Consider the following 24228-nt stretch of genomic DNA (forward strand, 5'->3'; position numbering starts at 1 on the left):
AAGCTAGCAGGACTAACCTTGAGTTGAAAATTGTTAGAGTTTCATAAGTGTTCGTATTTGTTTTTCCTGCTTTTGTTTTGGATTTGTTTCTCTGCTGACTATCATAGTGATTAGAAATATGGGCCTCCGTTTGGTGATGACATCAGCCTGTTGATGTGGGAGGTTCCTGAAACCTTTAAAGCAGCAGAGGAAGGTTCAAGGTTTGGTTAGAAGTAGTTTACTGTCAGTGAAATAATGACATGAACATTAATTGTTGCTTTTTACGTTGATTCATTATCTGAACAGTGGCGAACATCAGTGATAACATTCTAGGGGTAAAATCTCTGGGAAAATGTAACATGAGTGTTTGAGCTACACTTGAACAATAAGAACTTTTTAAGTGTAAGGATCATCATGCTGAACTCAACACAGGTTTCATATTTCACTCTTGGTGCTTATTTTGATACCAAACAGGTAAAATATGTTTTATTCCTGATCCTGCTGTGTCTGTATGTCCTGATCGTTGGCTCTAACGTGCTGCTGATCATGGTTATCTGTGTGAAAAGGAGCTTACATGAACCTATGTACATGTTTCTGTGCAGCCTGTTTGTGAATGAACTATACGGCAGCACAGGTTTGTTCCCCTTCCTGCTGGTCCAGATCCTCTCTGATGTTCACATTATTTCTGCTCCGCTCTGCTTCCTGCAGATCTTCTGTCTTTACACGTACGCAGGTGTAGAGTTCTGTAATCTAGCCGTCATGTCTTATGACCGATACCTGGCCATCTGCCACCCTCTGCAGTACCACGCACTGATGAGCCTGAAGAAAGTTGCACTTTTCATTGCTGCTGCCTGGATAACAGCCTTTCTGATAGTTACTACTACAACGTCTTTGAGTTTCTCTTTGCCGCTCTGCGGAAACTTCATTAACAAAGTATACTGTGACAACTACTCTATAGTTAAACTGGCCTGCTCGGACACAACAGTCAACAACATTTATGGCCTCATCAGCACGGCGCTCGTAGTTTTTGTTTCAGTGGGTTTGATCCTCTACACCTACATGAGGATCCTGAAGGTGTGTTTTTCTGGATCCAAACAGACCCGGCAGAAGGCCGTCAGCACCTGCACGCCTCACCTGGCCTCCCTGGTTAACTTCTCATTTGGGATTTGCTTTGAGGTGTTGCAGAGCAGGTTCAACATGAGCAGCACTCCCGGTGCTGTAAAAGTATTGTTATCATTGTACTATGTAACATGTCAGCCACTGTTCAACCCTGTGATGTACGGTGTGAAGCTGTCTACAATACGCAGCATGTGGAAACGTTTGTTCTGGGTGAAATTGAAATAAAAAATGCTGATTCTCTGATTCAGTCTGACAGACATCACCTCTTAAACATAGTCTCTGGGCGCTGTTTGTAAAGTTACTCAATTAAACGTTAGCGGCACTATTTTGTGACATTTTTTCAGAAAAGTGGTGTGCTAAACAGTTAAATGTCTACAAGGTTGTAACTACTTAGACAATTAAATGTTAAGAAAAATTTACCTAAATGTTAAATTTAAGCATGCCCACATATGTAGCTACAGCTAGGTTATTATACATTTAGCTAAATGATAGGTAAATATCCAAATATTTAGGTAAATGTCTAAATATGCAAACTATTTAGGTATAGCTATATCAAGTATCAAGAGTCTTGATTGTCATTATGTAATCATAAGAACAGGGGCTCAGAATTTGCACATAACACGCAGAGGCCAATTACTCTTTAATTTGTCTGTTTCAGCTTTAAGGCCAGAAACCAACAAACTGTGATGCAATAATGCAGCTTGAGCTGTTTAAAAATAAACTGAGCAGCATAGTAGGAACAGTTCCCACACTGCTGATGTATTTGTGTTTAGGGAGAGTACATATTTTTATTTATCATAACATTGGCTATTTTGTCAGCTTTAATGTGAGACATCCATCTGTCTTCTAATGCATCTATGGGGTCTATCTCCAGCTGTCAATGGGTGAAAGGTGGGGTTCACCCTGGACAGGTCGCCAGTCTACAGCAGCAACACAGAGACAAACAACCATTCTCACACACACTCATTCCTAAGGAGAATTTCAATTAACTTAGCAGTCATGTTTTTGGACTGTGGGAGGAAGCTGGAGTACCCGAAGAGAACCCACGCATGCACAGGGAGAACATGCAGACTCCATGCAGAAAGACCCATGGCAAGGGTAGGACTTGAACCCAGGACCTTCTGGCTGCAAGGCAACAGCGCTACCCACTGCAGCCTAATGTGAGACATATTTTATAGAAATATAAGAATTAAGGAGTTTCTTTGACAGGTGTGCTGATTCCACATTAGAACAGCATGGTTTTATTTTAATGCATAGCAATGGCTCCTCTGTGTGCAGATTACAGCCTATAAAGGTGACTAGGGGATGTCCTATCCAATAACATATATCAATGGTCTGCTGTTCAGCTGATATGACCAAATCCTACCAATGCCTAGAGAGGGCTGGACTGAAGGACAGCCCTGAAGCTCAGATCATGGCAGCACAGGAGCAGGCCTTCAGCACCAGAGTAATACAGGCCCAGATCTACCAGACCAGGTAAGATCCCAGGAGCTGGCTCTGCAAAGAGGCCTCAGAAACCATCCAGCATCTCATAGCAGGGTGTAAGATACTAGCAGTTTAGGAATACATGGAACACCATAACCAAGTAGCTGGTATAGTGGACAGAAACATCTGTTCAGAAAACCAACTGGAGACCCCCCAGGTCAGCATGGGAGTCTCCTCCCAAGCTGGTGGAGAACGATAGAGCTAAGATCCTGTGGGACTTCCAGATGCAAACAGACAAAATGGTAATGGCCAACCGGACATTGTGATCCTTGATAAGCAGCAGAGGACAGCCGCTTTGACCGATGTGGCCATCAGGATGGAAACAGGAAAAAAGAGAAGCTGGAGAAATACCAAAGGCTCAGGGAGAAACTAGAAAGAGCCTGGAAGGTGAAGACAACAGTGGTGGCCGTGGTCAGCAGAGCGCTCAGAGCAGTAACCCCCGCTCTGGACAAGTGGCTCCAACAGACAACTGGAGAAAGACATCTCAGTCCTGAAGATCTGAGGAACAACTAAGATCCTAAGAAGGACGCTCAAGGTAGAGGACCTGAGATGGAGAAATGGAGAACCACAGATATGTGTCACGGCTGGATTTTCCATGACGACCTTGAAGCAACAAACACAGATGCAGTGTGACAGTAAAAGGTGTTTATTGACATGAACGACGGCAGGTAAGGGTTGACGTGGATAACGTCCATCTGGGAAGGCTCTGGTCACTGACTGTGAGGAGAGAAAGAAGCAGAAAGTGAGCACCGGCAAACATCAGGTCAGAGAAGACGGGAGTGGAGGTTGATTTACGGATGGACGGTGAGGCAGAGCTGGTCAGGCTGCAGCTGTCAGTGACAGACCGAGGTGTTGTTGGACCTGGGTTGGGAGTTCCATGACGGAGGATGGCAGCAGGACAGGAGCACCAGGTCGCCCGGAGTTCCAGGAAGGCTCGAGGGAGCCGGAGTTGCCAGAGAACCAGGATGGAATGAACCAGACGCGAGCAGGAGCAGGAAACGATCTCAGGGCGAGAGATTGGTCTGATTAGTGAGCAAAATGCACACGGAAACCTGGAACATCAAGGAGCATTGGATCAGGCCAGGTACCGCTCAGGTGAGCTAAAGCTCTGACGCCTTCCTCCTTCTGTGTCTGGTCGGCTTAAACGCGCCACTTGATTAGATTATTGGTTTTATATATATATATATATATATATATATATATATATATATATATATATATATATATATGTGTGTGTGTGTGTGTGTGTATGTATACACACACACACACACTATATTGCCAAAAGTATTTGCACCCCCATCCAAATGATTGCAATCAGGTGTTCCAGTCACTCCATGGTCGCAGGTGTATAAAATCAAGCACCTATGCATGCAGACTGTTTTCACAAACATCTGTGAAAGAACGGGTTGCTCTCAGTGAATTCCAGCGTGGAACCGTAATGCGGTTCCACGCATCCACGTGATAATCCCCAAAATAATATCCAATAATGTTTTTTTTGCATATACATCAATGGGAGCACTATAGTGAAAGCAGTAATGCTCCACTTAAATCTGTTTGACACCAAGAAAGCAATTCTTAGTGCTACACAGCCACACAAAAAAATTTTACAGCTTCAATCTGTGACATCAAAATTGCAATGCATGCTGGGAGGTGTAGTTTGTCAGTCATTTGCAGTTAGATGGATTTTTGGGAATTAAAACGCTCACACAGCATGCCACTGTTCTGTCTGTTTGATAATGTCAGTTATTCTATTTCTTCAGATGTGTATTTAATGGTGTTAATAAAAAAATATTAAGTTAGACACATCTACTGAGTTTTTTATTAATAAACTTAGCAATGAGTGCCATTTTATGGCTTGAGCACCTTCCCCCAAATACCTTTGTCCACATGCCTGCTTGTGTGCATAGATGACTGTTTTATTTAATTGCACACAGTCACTTTGAAGGTGATTCTATTTATTCATTGTGTCAGTGCCCACATAACGTGTGAGATAAAGGAAACAATGTGACAATAAAGACACAAAAAGACAGTAAAGACTAGAGGTTTTAAAGCAACAGCACCATAACAAAGGTTTACTGTCACACGGTGTCTGTCTCACACACAAAAAATCACCACGACAGCAAAGATTCTTGATTCTTGGAGACAAACTCCACACAAATAGTCTCCAGAGATGATGTGTTTTATCTTTATATTTTATTGAAATACTTGCAATAGCAAAGCATTCAGCAGTCGCATTTTTGACGTGAAGTTCATCGAGCTACAGAGCATCAACTTAAACCTGGCTTTGTGCAGACCTGCGCAGATCTAAAGGATGCCTGAAACTTTCAGTTACATTTCTGCAGAAAGTTGACCAGTGCTCCACAGCCGTCTGTGTTTAAATGAGTGCATCCCAGATCTCCGTCCAAAAACCCCAGCGTGGAGCACATTTGTCATTTTGTCATTACTCCATAATGACACAAACCTAATAGCCACTGACTAGAAAGCAAAAAAATAAATATCTGTTCGATCCTGCGAAACCCTCACATTGTGTGCACAGTAATACAATAAAAACATCACAGGTCATGATCTTGTAGCCTGCTCAATGTTCTGACCAAAACTAATCACACGTACAGTTTGGAAGAACCACAGGCATCCTGAAAACTCCTGAGCTGAGGTAGAACCTTCTAACATTTCTGAATTCAAAGGGATTTTTTCATTTTTAGCAATCAGCCTCAAAGAAAATGAATGCTGAAAAGTCCAGAATCAATATTATGCACAAAAAAACGTATTCCTTGAAACACAGAAACATTGATTCAACACATCTTGACCTCCTCTGCTTATTTTTCTACCATGTGCACAGCTAAATATGAGGGCTCCATCGTTTGGGGGAAGCTTGGATCAGAACTGCAGCTCCTCCGACATCAAAAAGCTTCAGCTGAGGCACTTTGACCTTCGAATCAGGATCAAAAGTCTAACACAGAACTAAAAAGTCTAAAAAAATGCTGAAGTTTACTCAAAATCAGCTTCTTGCTTAGGTTGCGTATGTTGGACACGTTCAGGCCGTACAGAACCGGGTTGAAGAGCGGCTGGCAGGTGAGGAAATACAGTGGTAATATTGTCCTCAACATGCTGGGAACATTATTCATGTTAAATCTGCTCTGTACGATTTCAAAGGAAACACCAAAAGAGAAGTTGATAACTGAAGCGAGGTGAGGGGTGCAGGTACTGAGAGCTTTCTGCCGGGTCTGTTTGGAGCCAGAAAAACACACCTTAAGGATCCTCACGTAGGTGTAGAGAATCACAGACCCAGGAACACAGACTGTGAGGAAAGTCATGACAAGTTCATAGATGTTATTGACTCTAGGCTCCTCACAGGCCAGTTTAATGACAGAGTGGTTGTCGCAGTAAATCTTATTAATGACATTCCCACAGAGTTGCAGAGAGGAGCTCAAGAATACAGTTACAGCAACAAAGAAAAATGGAGGAAACCATGTAATGGATATTAGGATGGCTATCCTCCGTGAAGTCATCACTGAGTTGTACTGCAGAGGACAGCAGATAGCGACATACCTGTCATAAGACATGGCGGCTAAGTTAGTGAACTCCACACATGCGTACGTATAAATGCAGAACATCTGCAGAAAGCAGAGCGGAGCAGAAATGATGTGAACATCAGAGAGGATCTGGACCAGCAGGAAGGGGAACAGCGATGTGCTGCCGTACAGTTCATTCACAAACAGGCTGAACAGAAACATGTACATAGGTTCATGTAAGCTCCTGTTCACACAGATCACCACGATCAGCAGCACGTTAGAGCCAACGATCAGGACATACAGACACAGGACGATGAGGCATAATAAGTAGCTTAACATGTCCATATCTAAATAGACACTTAAAGTGAAGTAAAAGGCACGAGTTGCATTTTCCTCCATCCTTAATTTTGTTTGTAACAAAAACATAAAAAGTCACGGAGTGAAGCTGATTAGAGTCCAGAAATCAGAGAGAAATACTACATGCTGACAAGCTCAATAAAAGTCTAGGCTGGTGCAAAATTAGATGAAATAAATCATAAAAATCAGAGTTTAAACTTATTAAACAGTGCATTGAGGAATTAAACTGTGTGAACAACTAAAATCTGCAGCCAGCAGAAAGTCAGGGCTGCTGTTTGGACTCCAGACAGAGCTCAGATCTGCGTCCTTTAAAGAGCTGACAGAGAGACGCCCACAGCAACACTCCTCGTGATCAGTTGTCACACCACAACCTTTATTCAGATGTCTACCCAACCCAAACACTGGATTTCCACTGCTTGTGTTGCACTTTTAGCATGGCTGCAGACTGGTGCATAAGGTGTTTGAACCAAAAGTGCACCAGACATCAGAACCAGAACCAGTGCTATTCTCTCAATTTCTCCACACAAACAAGGTATTTAACTGTTTATCCACTTTGTTCTAAATGAAGACCTACAGATGTATAAAAAGGGAGAAAGACGCGGCCAAATGGATGCAAATAAGCATGACATCAACCTGGGTTAACTGATTGTTTAGTGTTCATCACAGGGACAGCCAGGCAGCCTGCCTCAATCCTCTGTTTTGGGCCAGATCATTCTATGCCTTTTGGTGAGTCTAGTCCAGTATTCCCTGTTCTCTGTTCGCTTGCCTGTTGACTGACCCGATTAGCCTCTGGATTTCTGAGCCAGCCTGACCCCTGATTTTCCTGTTTGTTCTGGTATAAACAGAGGAGCGCACAGGTGACCGGAGTTTAAAAATAATTACAGGTGACAGGTGAGACTGATCAAAGGAAGGGTGGTGACTGAAAGTAACCCGAACAGGATGGTGACTCGTGGCTGAAAGGTGAACAGATCTGACTGGTTGTGGACCAGTGACCAGGAAGTGACAAAACAAACTAATTGGCTGGTGGCTTCGAGGTGGATTGGCTGATAACTGGCAGGTGACTGAGAACTGAACTGAACTGTTCTGTCTCTCCTCGAGGTCGGTCGGTTTTTCTTCAGCTCTCCACAGCTCCTTATCTGCTTTTACCCTGCCCCCATTCTCCTGCTATTTGCTTCGTCTGTGTCTTTTGTGCCATTTCTTCATAGCAACCGAAAGCTCTAAGGCAATTATGGATCTCGTCAGCTGGTCTCTCAACGCTATTGATCAAATTTTTTCAACTGGAAAGCAAAGGACCGGGGAGCGTGCCTGTCCCGACGGAACTTTTTTTGCGGGATACCTCTTGGACCCGTGGTAGGAAATGGTCCACGGTGTGCCTCTCAATTCTTTCTGTTGAGGACGTCGAAGATGTCTACTTATTCGGATTTATGATACTTGGAGTCCTCATTTTTGGCCTTGGAGGATATTTAATGTATCAACACCTTCAAAAGCTGCTGGCGGTAAATATGGCCCTGATGAGACTGCCAGTGGCAGTCGACGCGATCACGAGGTTCACGGAAAAGTTGGTGTCAGCTTGTTCTCATAACAAATTCTGTTTTCTTCAAATCGGACTCCCCGCTATCAAATTCTCCCTGGTTGTTATGGCGACATCGCACAAATTCCCTGCTACCCCACATTCCTGCGGACATCTGTGGAGGAGTCAAGCCGGAGCGGCAGAGTGATAAGACTTTCCACCAAGGACACTTGCCTGCCGGAGGACGGCCTTCATGGACATACAGATTTCCACACAACATGCACCCAGACACACATATGCTCACAAATACAGATGACTTTACCCGACCAGAACTCAAATGTTTACCTTCTGCATATATGTGTCTCGTCATTGATTGTGCTTTTTGTGCAAATGAGGTTTTTTTGTCGGATGCTTCACATTTTGTGTGGAAACACAAATTGTGCAGCACCTGTCTTTTTTTCTCTCCCTCCACTCGCCCAGTGTAAATCTTTTTTCAACAGATCTCAAGGCAGCGCCTAGGGACCCCGTGTAAAGCAGGGTCTGGGGCAGTTTGGGGAACGCACCTCACGGCTAGCGCTCATGTAGCAGCGGCCGACTGGGTGTGTTCCTGGCAACGCAAGGCCTCAGTCAATCGTTCCCCCAAAATGTTTGTTAAGTGTATGTGATGGACGGTTGTACTGGAACTGAAATTTCTATTGTAATGCAAATTGCAGTTGACTAATAAAATTGATTGATTGATTGATTGATTGAACTGGCTGTTGACAGACTGGTGAACTGGTCAAGATAACGCCAAAAACAAAAATAAAATAAAACAAAACCCAAATCATGGATACAGAAATGGAAACGTAAAAGAGAAAGAAAGGAAGAGAAAAGGATGAGGCAAAACGTTAAAAGGGAGAAAAGAAAAAAAATAATAACATCTTCGGATTCTGCTTCTACGCCTTCAGAGAGAGATTTAAAAAGAACAGCAGAACCAGCCAAAAAAGTATCACAGGTACAAAAAGCCCACTTCTTATAATATGCAGTATTATTTGATACAATATGTATTTAGTGACAGCCAAAGCTAACTACAGGGCTCATCTGTATAGAAGTATATCTGTAAGCACCCGGATCCAAGCACTTATGGGTCATACCAAAAATGTTCAATAGTGGTTGTGAGCAGCCAAAGGACTGCCCCCCAGAACACCGAGGGAGATGCCAGGGAAACCAGAACTCTAGATATCTGAAAGAGCCCCCAAAGCCCAGGAGCCCAAGAAGGACCAATACAGGGATAGCTGCCTCCCCCCAACCCCAATCCCAGAGAAGAGCAGAGGAAACCCCCAGGAAACCCCCCAACAGCCACAGTGCCGAAGCCCCCGGAAGCCCCACTGGCAGCCAGCTGCGTCACAGCAGACCTAGAGCCGAGGACCTCCCCAAGCTGGACATACCCGGCCTACACCCCAGCCCCAACCCCCCCCACCCCGATCCCAGCTCTGATTACCCCTGATTACCCCTGGGTTTCAGGTACTAAGTGTTCACTTCTATACAGAAAGCCCGTAATTTTATTTATTTTTTACTTTCTTTTCTCAGGTATAACTTTACACATGTCAGAGCAGACCTAGAGCCGAGGACCTCCCCAAGCTGGACATTTGTCTGTGTGTGGTGAGTGGGGCACTAGGGTGGGAAGGATTGTGGTGCCCCCCCTCCCCCCAACTTGGGATTGTTGGATGTCAGTGTTATGTGGAAATGTGTGTATGCCGTCATCCTTTTTTTTGTCTGTGTGTGGTGAGTGGGGCACTAGGGTGGGAAGGTGTGAATGAGACTTTTTTTTTTTTTTACCAGGTTCGGGCCCAAACTGCTCCCTCTCCCAAGAACATCTCAAGTCTCCGCTAGGTGCGGAGCCCATCCCCCCCAGGGGGCCTCGGGGCCCTGTGGCGGAGCCAGCAGCCAGTGGGGGGTTTCGGCATTGCGGTGGCTCGAGGTCGTCTCTCCTCTTTCCTTAGTGGGGGGTAAGATTTCCTGTGTTGGCCCCTCTTGGGCGCCCTGCTTTTGGGGCCCTTTTGGGGGTCTGGGGTTATGGGTCCCCCGGCACCTGCCTTGGTGCTCGGGGAAGGCGGGCCTTTGGTTCTTCACAACCACTATTGAGCATTTTTCTTCTGGATAAATTTCACATACACAAGTGCACTCTCACAAACACCCACAGGTGTTGGGTTCCAGGAACTAAGTGTTCAGTATTCTGTATGCACTCTGTGTATACAAAATGACAATAGAGAAAGTCTAAGTCTAAGTCTAAGTCTAAGTTCACTTCTATACAGAAAGCCCGTAATTTTTTTTTTACTTTCTTTTCTCAGGTATCACTTTACACATGTCAGCTTAAATAATAATACATATAATTTAGCAATGGTATCAAGGTGTTACTTTATTGTATCTGTTACACTATATCCGTTGGTTGTGCTGTTCTTTTTACATCTCTCTTTCCAGGTGATGAAGCAGACGGAAGACATTTTATCATTCTTTCCTTTTTATCTATTCTTTCTTTCACCTCTTCTCTTTCTTTTTTTCTCTTCTTGTTCTTCCTTTACTCTCCTACTTTCCCATTGTAGTGTCCACATAATAAACACACACACAATAAAACTATTTACATGCATAAATCAAGCGGAGCACTATGGCGAAAGCTGATTGCTCCATTTGTGAAAGTAAAATCTGTCGAGCTCTATTTGGCATTAAGACATCAATTCTTATTGCCACATTGCTAGAGAGGACACTGGAAAAAAAAAGCAGTTGTCTTGCAATCTCAAAACTGATGGTTCAATTACAGCTTCTTCTTGTCACATGTTGATGTGATAACGTGCCTTTGCCAGGGGCAGGTTGCCTTCTGCGTGTGAATGTGTTCACATCTGAGTGTGGTTGGATGATATGGCTGTAGTGAGCAGTAAGATCAGAAAATTCATTCTTGAATTGCAGTGAGGGGGGGGGGGGGCACACACAAAAAGTCAGTCCAGGGGCTGCCGATGGGCCCCAGGCCACACTTTGTACACCCCTGGTTTAAAACATCACTTGTTGTTGTAGACATAATTTCTCCCTGGATCTCAGAGAATAGACTTTAAAATCCTTCTGTTAGTCTATAAATCCCTGAATGGCTTAGCACCTAAATCCATCACAGACTTGTTATCAGGGCATCAACCCTCCAGACCACTCAGGTCTTCTGGCTCCAGCCTGCTCTGCAGAACCAGAACCAGAACCAGAACCAGACATGGAGAAGCAGCATTTAGTTCCTATGCTCCACTGATCTGGAACAAACTTCCAGAAAACTGTAAAAGTGCTGAAAGCCTGAGTTCCTTTAAATCAAGATTAAAAACACATTTGTTCAGGATTGCCTTTGACTGTTCTAGTTAAACTGTTTTACTGACACATCATTAGTTCAACTGTTTTTAATGTTTGCTTTTCGTTTCTATTTTACCAGGTTTTATTTTGTTTCTACATTTTATTCCCACTTGCTTTTATTCTATTTTCCTATATTTTAATCATGTAAAGCACTTTGCATTGTCTTTGTACTGAAATGTGCTACACAGATAAATCTGCCTTACCTTGCCTTCTGTCTATGTCTTTGTTTTTGGTTTGTCTACAAAGTGCCATTAAGATCAAACATGTTTTTTAAAAAACTCACCTTGATGTTAGTGTTAATAATGTTTATTAGATGCATCAGAGAGACAAGCAGTCCTTTGACAGTTACATCTGCCTGGGGAAGGAGGAGGAAGCTGAGAAGACTAAAAGCAGCAGCAGCAGAATGAGAGCTCAGTTCAGAGGAACTCACCGGGTCGTCCGCTCACTGTCCTGAACTGAATTATTAGAGAGTGGTGTCTGCTGGTGATGCTGGTCTAAATCCCATCCACTACACGCTGTGCCTATGATGAGGATTTCTGACAGTTTCTCCTGAACACTTTGTGACTTTTTCTTTTCAGTACCAACAAATGCAGACGATGATAAACTCGACACTGGTTCCATATTTTATTCTGGGAGCTTACTTAGATATCAAGCAGCTAAAGTATTTATTCTTCCTGATTGCCTTGTGTTTGTATATTGTAACTGTCGGTTCTAATGTTCTGCTCAGTGTGGTCATCGCTGTGAACAGGAGCTTACATGAACCCATGTACATCTTTTTGTTTGTCTTGTTTGTGAATCAGCTCTTTGGCAGCACAGGCCTCTTCCCACTCCTGTTGGTTCAGATCCTCTCTGATCTTCACTCTGTTTCTGTCCCCTTGTGTTTCCTGCAGGTTTACCTGGTTCACGTTTATGTAAGCGTAGAGTTTTTCAACCTAACTATAATGTCTTATGACAGATATCTGGCCATCTGTCATCCTCTGCAGTATCACTCGCTGATGACGGCCAGGAAAGTTGCAGCCCTTATTGCTGCAGAGTGGTTAATTTCCTTTCTCGGAGTCAGTGTTTTCACCTCAATGAGTTTCACTCTGCACCGCTGTAAAAACGTCATTGACAAAGTGTTCTGTAATAACTACTCCATTGTGAAGCTGGCCTGCTCAGACACAACGAGCAACAATATTTATGGGCTCATTAGCACTGTTGTTGGGGTGGTTCTTCCAGTTATTTTGATTTTCTACACATACATGAGGATCCTCAAAGTGTGTTACTCCGGGTCAAAAAAGACCCGGCAGAAAGCGGCCAGTACCTGCACGCCTCACCTGGCCTCTTTGCTCAACTTCACATTCGGATGTGGCTTTGACGTTTTACAGAGCAGGTTTAACATGGACCATGTTCCAAGCATGGTCAGGATATTTTTGTCACTGTACTTTCTGACGTGTCAGCCGCTGTTTAATCCTGTGATGTACGGACTGAAACTGTCCAAAATACGCAACGTGTTGAAAACATGGTTTCCTATCAGATCAACATGAGGTCATCACTTTGTTCCTGTTTCATGATATTATTGGGAATCTCATGCTTTTGAGTGAATTAAACAGGAAATATAACAGCACAAAAATTTGTTATCTTTCTTCAACTTTTGCTTGTTCATTTTGGAGGTTTTTTAAAGATTTAAATGGATTAACTGACACTGTGACATCCTACATCAGTTTTAGTGAGGAGGCATTGGACTCTCTCAGTGTAAGGAGACCAGGGAAGCTCCCCGTGCAGATCAGTTACCGGTGCCAGATCGTCTCGAACCAATCGGTGAGAACGTTCCAGCCATTCTTTTTCCAAGTCTGTCTGATCCCGTCCTGATTCTGTTTGCCTGCCTGAGTCCTGTTCTGTCAGTCTCTGGAACCCTGGACCTGCTAACCGTAGATTGCCCACCTGTGTCCCTGACCCTGCCTGTCTGTGAGTACTGGAAACTGGACCTGGACTGGACCTGGACCTGACTTGTGGATTGCTCCTCTGTACTGCCACTGGACCTTTGGCCTTTCTGTTAGGGCTGGACGATATAGAAAAAAAGCTTATCGATAAAAAAAAAAGCATATTGATCGATATTGATAATTATTGAAAATATTTAAAACCATATTTTATGTGCAGCTCTGCCTGGACATTTTATGACATTGCTAAATGATTTAATTTTAATAAAGAACACAAACACAGAATTACAATTAAATCTTTATTTAACCAACTTTTTGAACCATAACAGGATTTTTTAAAAGAAAAATAACTTAAGAGACATGAGTTATGTTATGAAATAATGACGAAGAATAAACTAAAGTGACCAGTAAAATGACCAAATAAATAAATAAAATAGCCTATTTAGGTGGGAATAGTACACTAGTTACTTCTCAGGTTTCATAATTGAGAGGCTGACGCAGAGCTGAGGTCCGAGGTTGTGGCGTGTAAGGACACAGATTGCAGCTCATTTTGCACTGATTCCCTGCACTCGTCGCACAATTTAGGGAGCGCTGTTAGAGAAAAATTTGCGTCCCGGAACGTTATATCGCGGATCAAGAGTGGCGAGTAGTTGTTTGAAGCCAGGTTTTTCAGCTGCAGACAACAGCAGCATATCCATCACTATGAAGCACGTTACTGCATGCCTGATGTCCTTATGCCGCTTGGACGCTTTGTCATTTTATCACAAAGATGAGAGCCCTGGTTCTCCTCTCAGTCAGGTTAGTGACTCAGCTTGTCTCAGATTGTCTCGCCTGCCATTGCTGGTCACTAACCTGTCTCTCTGCCTCCAGGGGTTTCCAGCCCATAAGCGCGAGCTGCGTGTCCCGAGAGCCCACGGTTGTTTTTCCATTTCAATAAAGCTTGTTTAAACGTCACTGGCCTGTCGTGGTTGAATCTTGGGTCTGATTCTCGTGCATTATAGCAAATGCACCAGAATTAGCCAAAAGGGTGTTTTTCATCTGCTGTCCCTCTTAAAATTGTCTACCTAAAAACACAACAGTAAGAATTTTACAGTAAATAATACAAATATAAAAAGAAATAAAACAGATATAACTCTTCAAATCTTGTTAACAAATACAGAATTAATGTTTGCTAGACTACAAAGTTAAAAAGTAAAACATTTAATTTAAAATAGATAAATAAATAAATAAATACATATATATATATATATATATATATATATATATATATATATATATATATATATATATATATATAGCAGAGACACCAGTGGCAGCATGGTTTGGTTATGGAAGACACATTCTATTAATGCTGACACGTCTGATGTGTTATGAGGCAGTTTTTTAGATTCTTTTTAAAAAGAGTGTATGTTGTAAGCTCTCTGATGTTCTGAGTGTCAGAGTTCCTGAGGATCTGTGACTGCAAAAGCTCTTTGACTAAAAGCACTTTTACGCAAAGGAATAACACATTCTCCTCTGGCCGACCCTCGTGTTACTCTCAGTGTGTTCCTGATCTTTACAAACTGAGTGGAGGAGATGACAGACCATGGATTATTTTGGAAAACAAAAATGTCCTTGATGACATTTTCCCAGCTTAAAAGCTTACGCTTAAGTAAAATGGCACAATGGTGATATTTTGATGTTTTTTTATCCAGAATTTTGATTGTTTATAATGAGACTCTAAAGGTTTTAGTGTCATTTTATTTGCCTGTGACCAGGTTGTAACATAGTAGGTGATGTGGTGATGTACCTTACTGTACATGAACATTTTAGCTGCCTGAAGTGACAAGTGTGATCTTATGAAATGAAACGATATAAAATTTGACTCTATTGCACACCTTTTTTATCTGGGATCTAAAGATTAGTTTAGAGTGTATTAGGATGGTAGGTATTTGAATTCTGACACAACTTTTTTCACATAAATATCTTCCTCATGATTTGCACTGTTGGATTTAGAAAAGTACATTGAAACTGTTTTATTTACATGAAGTTTTAAGCAGGATTGATTCAGCCATTCATAGACATGGGCCATAGACTGTGTATGTTTTTCAGCAACTTATTTTGTGTTTATACCATGGGTATACATTACTGTATCGTCTGCATACTGTCATGATCTTGGTACTTTTGTCTGGATTATTACTAATTTCACACACCTGTTAGCTCCACCCTGCTCTAATTTCTGCTCACCTGTTCCACCTGTGTTTGGCTGTATATATTCACCCTCTAGACAGGACAGCATTGGCAGATTATTTCAAAGCCTTTGCTTAGTTATTCTCCAGCGTACCTTGTTTGTGATTTCTTGATTCCGACTAGTTCTGCCTTCCGACCTCCGAGCCTGCCTGACCCCTTCTTAGACCTGATTGCCAGATCCGTTTTGCCCGACCCCTGTTCTGAATTTACCTCCGAGATTGCCTGTTCCTTCTACACCCTGTTTGCATTGTCCTGCTACCACCAATGTGCCAGCGTCTGGGATGCCGAGAGCGGTCTCTGTAGCACAGCATTAACAGCCAGCCTGCTGGGCTCATCATAATCACTGGATCGGGACCGAACATTGAAACACAGGTTAGTGACTGTCACGTTTGTGAACAATCGCCTCACGCAAGATGTGGTCACTAACCTGCTGTTTTTGTCCCCAGAGCTTCCTGTCGCTGACGCGGACGCAGTCTGCCCCGTTTCAGTTTTTAATAAACATTGTTCCCCACTGTTTGTCTGGTGTGAACACTGGGTCCATCTGTTCTGTTCATAACACATACATCTGGATACAGACGTCTGAACAAACTGAGGGAAGGTCGTTTATATAGAGAGAAAATAGCAGAGACCCCAAAATAGAACCTTGAGGTACCCCTGTGGACATGGCAAGAGGCGGTGAGAGGTAATCACTGATCCTGACTGACTGTGAGTGATTTAACAGATTTGAAGTTAAATTTGCTTAGTTTGGTTAATACTATTTTATGGTTTACAGTGTGTTATGGGAGTTCTGAACAGATGACTGACCTCCCTGAGTTACTGAAGAAGGAGACCGGTGGAGTGATATAGTTCCAGCACTTTTATTGAGAAAAAACAGAGCAGAGATTCACATAGTTGGGAAGTAAATCGCACCCCACGGTCCCGCTGCAGTCTGCGTCTGCCCTGTCTCTGCCTGCCTCGCTTTTCGGGCTTCCCCTAATACTGCACCATGGCCTTGGTTTGAGACATAACAAAGACAGTCTATCATAGACAATAATCATTCTACGCAGCATTCAGCCTTGCACTCGGCAAACAGCGGAACTTATACACAGACATCAGGTCTCCAGGCCTCCTATGTCCAAGTGGTGTGAGGCCATAGTGACTTAAGAATAATAATTCTTATAACATTCCTCTCTTTTTTTTTTCTTTTTTTTTAAGATGGCGTCGTCAGCATCAAGACAAAACAAGATGACCCATCACTTGAAAATGTGAACAAAGCACAGAGGAACCATTTCTGTAAACTCGTAAAGTGGGACCCAAAGGGTTTCCGTGTTGGAACCGGGCAGTGCTGGAACTTTTAGTACACATCAACATGAATGCTTCATAGAGCTTTAACACACAAGATCAAAGGCTTAGCTTTCATCTACAATTTAGGGTTCATCTAATTAAGTAAGGCCTGTTTTAGGTACCTATGCACACATTATTTTGAAATTACATTAGACTATGGTAAGCTAAACCTGTTCAGTAACCAAGGTCGAATCCGTCTACTCTTCCCCACCCTGAATACCCTCCAACTCCTTTCTCCACTCACCCCTACGATGGACAATAATCCACCACTCCAAACTTACAACACCAGGATCAAAGGCAGGAGAGGTTCAGTGCGGGCAGGGGAACCCCAGAAAACGCTCCCCCCCCCCTCCCCCCCAGGGGGTAGTAAGGCAAAGGCAAGGCAAGGCAAGGCAAGGCAAATTTATTTATATAGCACAATTCAGTACAGAGACAATGCAAAGTGCTTTACATGATTAAAATATAGGAAAATAAAACAAAATAAAAGCAAGTAGGGATAGTGTATAAACAAAAAAGAACATTTGAAAACAGTAAAACATTTTAACTTGAACATTCAAAGGCAATTCTAAACAAATGTGTTTTTAATCTCGATTTAAAGGAACTCAGGCTTTCAGCACTTTTACAGTTTTCTGGAAGTTTGTTCCAGATAAGTGGAGCATAGGAACTAAATGCTGCTTCTCCATGTTTAGTTCTGGTTCTAGGTATGCAGAGAAGGCTGGAGCCAGAAGACCTGAGTGGTCTGGAGGGTTTATACGCTGATAACAAGTCTGTGATGTATTTAGGTGCTAAGCCATTCAGGGATTTATAGACTAACAGAAGGATTTTAAAGTCTATTCTCTGAGATACAGGGAGCCAGTGTAAGGACTTTAGAACTGGGGTTATGTGCTCTACTTTCTTAGTCTTAGTGAGGACGCGGGCAGCAGCGTTCTGGATCAGCTGCAGCTGTCTGATCCACTTTTTAGGCAGACCTGTGAAGACACCGTTGCAGTAATCAATTCTACTAAAAATAAACGCATGGATTAGTTTTTCCAGATCCTGCTGAGACATTAGTCCTTTAATCCTGGAAATGTTCCTCAGGTGATAAAAAGCCGACCTTGTAATTGTCTTTAGATGCTTTTGAAGGTTCAGGTCTGAGTCCATCACTACACCCAGGTTTCGGGCCTGATTAGTGGTTCCTAGCTGAAGCGACTGAAGCTGTGTGCTAACTTTTGATCTCTCCTCTATTGGTCCAAAAATTATTACTTCTGTTTTGTTTTTATTCAACTGAAGAAAATTTTGGCACATCCACGTATTGATTTCTTCTAGGCATTTACTCAGTGCTTGAACTGGTTTATAGTCACCTGGTGACATGGTGATGTAAAGCTGTGTGTCGTCCGCATAGTTATGGTAGCTGATGTTGTTATTTTTTATTATCTGAGCTAGAGGGAGCATGTAGATATTGAAGAGGAGGGGACCCAGGATGGACCCTTGGGGAACCCCACATGTGATTTTTGTCGTCTGGGATGTAAAGTTACCTACTGATACAAAAAAGTATCAACAAAAGACAGTAACAAAGACAGTCTATCATAGACAATAATCATTCTACGCAGCATTCAGCCTTGCACTCGGCAAACAGTGGAACTTATACACAGACATCAGGTCTCCAGGCCTCCTATGTCCGAGTGGTGTGAGGCCATAGTGACTTAAGAATAATAATTCTTATAACACAGTGTCAAAGGCTTTTTTTAGATCGAGGAAGACAGCTCCCACCACACCACCTTTATCCAGTGAATGTTTCTATGAAAAATAAATTAGCAGTTTCCGTAGAGTGTTGAGTTCTGACACCAAATTCCATTGAATGAAGGGGATATATAGTGGCATTTAAATGCGTTATTATTTGTTGGGCAATCAGTTTTTCTGCAACTTTTTACACTATAGCTAAGATGCTGATCGGTCTGTAGCGTCTAGTTACTGAAATGTGATTTACAAATAAACTTGCCTTGATTTGCCTTGGACATACAGCAATTCGACAGGAGCGGATTCATGTGACAGCTGGAGGGAGTTTTCTTGCACATATAGGTTTAGAATAATGTAAATACACAATTTAAAATAGCTAATATACCATGGGAGGATGACCCTCCCCACATGGAGGACTGTTCCAGTATGAAACTTCACCTTGACAGGGAGCAAAATCTTCGCTGTCATTTTTATGAGGTGCCTTTTTGGCACCCCAACTTGGGAATTTCTTGTGGTTTGTTTAATTTGTGTAATATTTTGCTAAAAGCTAAAGCTAGTCTAATTTAGGCTTTATGGAGTTCTCAATTTAATTTAGATGCATGCTTTCACTTAGTCACCTTAAGACAACCACAAGTAACACATGCTGGAAAATAGATAACATCTCCATAATGCCACATTCTTTCTTGCAGATATCATGCAAAGAAACCATACCCTTTGGTGGTTGTGTCTAAGCTTAGAAAAACCTATGTTTCTTTGAGATCGGGGCTCTTCATCTTTGCGCCTATGTAGTATTGCTGTAACAGTCCAGTACTGTAAACTTGTGATTATTTCTCTCCCATATTTAGAATAAATGGTTGAGCTAAACTCTGAAGTTGAGTCATCCTTTCACAGTGGTGATAGTGGTAAGCTGCTTGGAGGAGTGAAACAGACCTGTGGGGAGTGACCATGTTCAAGTGATACTGGGTGCACACACAAAAATATGAACATCAGAATCAATTCAATTAAATAGCGCCAATTCGTGAAACATGTCATCTCAAGGCACTTTCTAAAGTCAAATTAAATCGGATTATACAGATTGGTCAAAAACATTCCTATATAAGGGAACCCAGTTGATTGCATCAAAGTCTTGACAAGCAGCATTCACTCCTCCTGGAGAAGCGTAGAGCCACAGGGAGAGCCGTATGCATTGTCCATGGCTTTGCAGCAATCCCTCATACTGAGCAAACATGAAGTGACAGTGGAGAGGAAAACTCCCCTTTAACAGGGAGGAGAACCTTCAGCAGAACCAGGCTCAGTGTGAACGCTCATCTGCCTCGGCCGACTGGGGGTTACAAAAGACAGAGCAGAGACACAGAAAGCACAGAAGCTCACATTGACCCAGGAGTACTTTCTATGTTAGATGGTAATAGAGGATGATCTGTCTCCCCTGATGATGTCACAGCTAACAGAACAACCAGGTGTACCTACTATGAAGAGAAAATGACAGAGAAAAAAATGTTAAGTGCTGAAATAGTAACAAAAAATCTAATTGGAGAACAGTAGGAGAACTCAGTAGAGTGAGAGAAATATACCCTGTGTTAAAGACTGGCTGACAAGTAAGAAAATACAGTGATAAAAATATTCTTAACATGCTGGGAACATTATTCATATTAAATCTGCTCTGTAAGACGTCAAAGGAAATACCAAAAGAGAAGTTGATAACTGAAGCGAGGTGAGGGGTGCAGGTACTGACAGCTTTCTGCCGGGTCTGTTTGGAGCCAGAAAAACACACCTTAAGGATCCTCATGTAGGTGTAGAGAATCACAGACCCAGGAACACAGATTGTGAGAAAAACCATAAAAAGTTCATAGATGTTATTGACTCTGGGCTCCTCACAGGCCAGTTTAATGATGGAGTGATTGCCGCAGTAAATCTTATTAATGACGTTCCCACAGAGTTGCAGAGAAGAACTTTAAACAATGGTGCCACCAACTGCTAAAACAGGAGGTAACCATGTGATGGAGACCAGAAAAACAATTTTCACTGAAGTCATCACTGAGTTATACTGCAGAGGATGGCAGATAGCGACATACCTGTCATAAGACATGACGGCTAAGTTGGTAAACTCTACACTTCCATACGTATAAACAGAGAAAATCTGCAGAAAACAGAGTGGAGCAGAAATAATGTGAACATCAGAGAGGATCTGGACCAAGACCTGCCTTTTTGAGTCGATTTCCAAAATTGAATCGTAACAGGCGTACACAATCAGTGTGGTCGTGTGAGGCAGAGGAACTCTGAACCTCATTCCAGTCTCAAATTCCCATTACACACCGGGGACAGAGCGTCACAAACGGTGGGAAACAAACAGGGAACAAACAAAAGTGGTGGGAAACAGACAGGGAGTAACCTTCGTTAAAGTCCTCTCGAGCGATGCTCAAAGGAAGGTCTTTTAAATGACGACCTGTAGCGGTGAACATGTTGTAATATTCCCTCACTGAAATACCATCGTTGAATTGAGGTTGAAACGCTTTGGCTGGCACCTGTCTGCCGTCTTTGCAGAGAGCTAAATATTCTACATCCATATGCTTAAAGTTGAAAGGGGACATGCTTCTCCTGCCTGTGAAGGCTTCGTGGTCCACCAAGCCTAAAACTATGTATCTGGGTAGGGTACCCAAAAACAGATTCTCCTGTGTACATATAATTTTCTGGGATAGAATATGTTTTCACGTTCACGCGGGAAAGTGGATATAGGGCGTTTCCTCTCATTAATGCTGAAGCGTGGCCCAACCGGATAGCCGGGGAGACTGAAACTTTTTCACAAATAGAGAAGCCCCTAGAATTTTCAGTCAGAAGGTTGAATCACGAGGCCCCATCAAAGAGAATGCATCGCTAGCTCTGGTCAATTTAACTCTCATGTCGACAGAGTTCAATAGGAGTCTTTCGCAAAAGAATATATCTGCGTGAAGCGGTCCCATCAGGTGTAATTCCCTTGAATTAGCGGTGAATGAAGCTCTGCGGTTCATACCCAAGTTAGGACCATCTGACGTAACAATAGAATCGATTGCTCCAGCTGTATCTTTGTAAAAGAGACCTGCGCTAAATTGACTCTTTAAAGTGTCTTCCGAATAATTGAGTAAGGTTTCAATCATTGCCCTGTAAGGATGAGTCGCGCTACTCTGTGAAATTAACCTATCTCCCAGAATAACGTCGCATTGACTGAACATTGTATTCAGAGGGTAATTTATCAGTCCGACGGCTGCATCATTAGCTAGGTTGCTCCCGTCTGCGTTGGTAATTTTTAGACGGACGTGCAGCAGGGTGTCGTTCAAATCCAGGTATTTTTCTCCATCTCCGGGGATAAAGAACTCAATAGGCCCCGTGTCTGTAATAGCTGATACAGGTAGTATTTCGGTGTAAATCTTATCTTCCACAGATAGTTGAGTCATAGGGACCGTGAAAAGATCGAGTTCGACCAGGGTACATTCTGATGATTTCTGATGTAAAAGAGCCATGATTGGTTTTTTAATGAAAATACTAAATCAGTTAAATATATCCTTGCTCGCAGCAGACTTCCTACTCCTAGGCTTGCTGTTGCGAACTGGCTTCTTCTTCTTCCTCGGAGCGCCAAACACATTGCCCGGGAGGTCTCTTTTTAGCCCTTCTCGACAAAACCATCACCCCTGACCCCTCCTGGTTATTCACACCTGTTATTTTGGTCATTGCTTTACCTATGACGTCTGAAGCAATGTTTGTGGCCGCCCTTTTCAGATGGGGTTTCGCTATTGCGAAGCCAGATTTAACTAGGGGCGATACGAAACGGAATAGTTTTGAAAATATGGATCCAATCCCCCGCCCGTACATAACGGGAGCACCATAGAAACCTGGTAAAGCGCCCCCGACCTGGCTTTGGAAATAGGTGATGAAACGGTGTGGGTCCTCTCTCAGGAAAACCATGTTTTCTTGATTTTTTTTTTTTTCCTTCTCACGTTTTACAGCGCTTAAGCGGTGCTGATACGACTGACAGCACTGCTATGAATGATTCCAGCAGCAGTCCTGTGTTTTTTTATATGCATATTCTGTTTTCATCTAAACGCTCGATGTGAGGCAGCGGGTCTGAAATGCAGCTTCACAATGCACTTTCCGTATGTAAATTTCACCGGGGTGTTCTGATCCGTTTTAATTTCAACTTGTATATTTTCAATGTGTTTCTTGGCAACAGGAATATAGTACGGTTTATGGAAGATTTCAGTTATAATATCCCCAAAAGAACCTCGGACCTGAACGGTTCGCAATAGCGGTGCATGAATGTCACCCACCATCTGTGAGGCAACAACGTCGCTGTATAAAAACAGATGGTAGAACCCGGCCCTAAAATCGATAGGGTTAGGGGCGTGCCAGTGGTCGAATTTGACCCATTTTCCGGGTTCCATTCCAAGCATGTATGCAATTGGAGCGGGAAAACGTAGGTGGTTCTGAGCTCCGGCTTGAAATTGGAGTATGTTGGCTGTGCGGTTGACTTTGAAATATCAGAATCTATCTTTCTCAGATGGGCTTCAATCTCTGTGAAAAGCTGATTCAAATTAGTGTAGTATCCATTTCCAATCTGTACGCGTTGGAATTTATCCTCGTCCGCTTTCCGCCACTCAAAATAAGCATTTTCTGAGGGGACGTTATGCCATGTGTGAGGGTATGAAACCTCCGTTAAAGCCACTTGCCAGTGACCTTGTAAATTAATAGGTTCGGCTAAATCCACCCGGAAACTAGATATGCTATTATCCTTAAAAACATCAACGCTTGCATTGGATGGTAGCGTCAGATGAAACTCTTGGTCCTCGGCCATGCGATCCATGGTGCAATGCCAACCCTCCGGAGAGCAGCACCTTGTTTTATACATCACGCAGGTCATCGGCTTTCACCCAGGTGTTGAATTTCTCAGGCCAATTTTTCCATCGTACTAAGACCTGTCTGACCCCCCGAACGGTGCGTTTGCCCAATATTTCACCCACTTGATACATTTTGTTTTTCGACATTTTTACCTCTTGAAGCTCCTCCGTGTAAAAAGAACCTCGGACGGGCTCTCCGTCTAAATCTTTCAGCTTGAATACGGGAGGCCATCGCTGTAACGCTTCTGTAACTGTAAAGATTTCGTCCGTGAAACTCTGCTCATATTTTTTGTCAAACACTCCACGCACCTTGGAGATTCTGACATGGTCGCCTTGCTTAAACGCCATCTTGAGTTTTGTGCAGCGTTTGGAATTGGTCCCGTACAAGTTTTGAAACACCCGAAAAGCGTTACTAGCGGTGACTTCCACTGGGGCCATTTTAATACTTGTAACTTTTGACCAAATCCTGAAGCACGTTTACATATCGGAGAGTGTTGTTTGCTGTAAAATATCTCCACATTCTCGATTTCAACGTACGATTAAACCTCTCAACCACCGAGGCTTTTATTTCACTAGCCGTGGAAAAATGTTCAATACCGTTTTTATCCATTAACGCTTTGAATGATTTGTTGAAAAATTCTTTACCATCGTCAGTTTGAAGCCACTTTGGAATCTCACTCTCCTTTAACACGGACTCTAAAGCTTTTACAACATCGGACGCCGTTTTCCTTTTTAAAACTCTGACGTAGGCTCTTTTGGAGAATACATCAATAACGGTTAATAAATAATTGTAACCGTCATTTTCTTTGGACAAACTCTTCATATCACAAAGATCTGCTTGAAACTGTTTT

The 24228-nt window shown here is 42.8% G+C and overlaps 3 protein-coding genes across 3 annotated transcripts; 2 read left to right on the forward strand and 1 right to left on the reverse strand.

The window, feature by feature from the left end:
- Positions 1-390: 390 nt before the first annotated feature.
- Positions 391-1353, forward strand: LOC118559668 (olfactory receptor 10A3-like). The gene has a single exon (XM_036130318.1). The coding sequence runs from the start codon at positions 394-396 to the stop codon at positions 1321-1323; it is 930 nt and encodes a 309-aa protein (XP_035986211.1). The 5' UTR covers positions 391-393; the 3' UTR covers positions 1324-1353.
- A 4172-nt stretch (positions 1354-5525) lies between these two features.
- Positions 5526-6521, reverse strand: LOC105923781 (olfactory receptor 11A1-like). Its single transcript, XM_012859721.3, has one exon. The coding sequence runs from the start codon at positions 6519-6521 to the stop codon at positions 5526-5528; it is 996 nt and encodes a 331-aa protein (XP_012715175.3).
- Positions 6522-11840: 5319 nt separating this feature from the next.
- LOC105923782 (olfactory receptor 10A3-like) lies at positions 11841-13321 on the forward strand. Its single transcript, XM_012859722.3, has one exon. The coding sequence runs from the start codon at positions 11913-11915 to the stop codon at positions 12849-12851; it is 939 nt and encodes a 312-aa protein (XP_012715176.3). The 5' UTR covers positions 11841-11912; the 3' UTR covers positions 12852-13321.
- Positions 13322-24228: the final 10907 nt, after the last annotated feature.

Source organism: Fundulus heteroclitus, unplaced genomic scaffold, assembly GCF_011125445.2.
Source record: "Fundulus heteroclitus isolate FHET01 unplaced genomic scaffold, MU-UCD_Fhet_4.1 scaffold_334, whole genome shotgun sequence".
In the NCBI taxonomy this organism is placed as follows: domain Eukaryota; kingdom Metazoa; phylum Chordata; class Actinopteri; order Cyprinodontiformes; family Fundulidae; genus Fundulus; species Fundulus heteroclitus.

Coding starts and splice junctions, on each gene's coding strand:
- LOC118559668 (XM_036130318.1), top strand. CDS start 394: ATGCTGAACTCAACACAGGTTTCATATTTCACTCTTGGTGCTTATTTT.
- LOC105923781 (XM_012859721.3), bottom strand. CDS start 6,521: ATGTTTTTGTTACAAACAAAATTAAGGATGGAGGAAAATGCAACTCGT.
- LOC105923782 (XM_012859722.3), top strand. CDS start 11,913: ATGCAGACGATGATAAACTCGACACTGGTTCCATATTTTATTCTGGGA.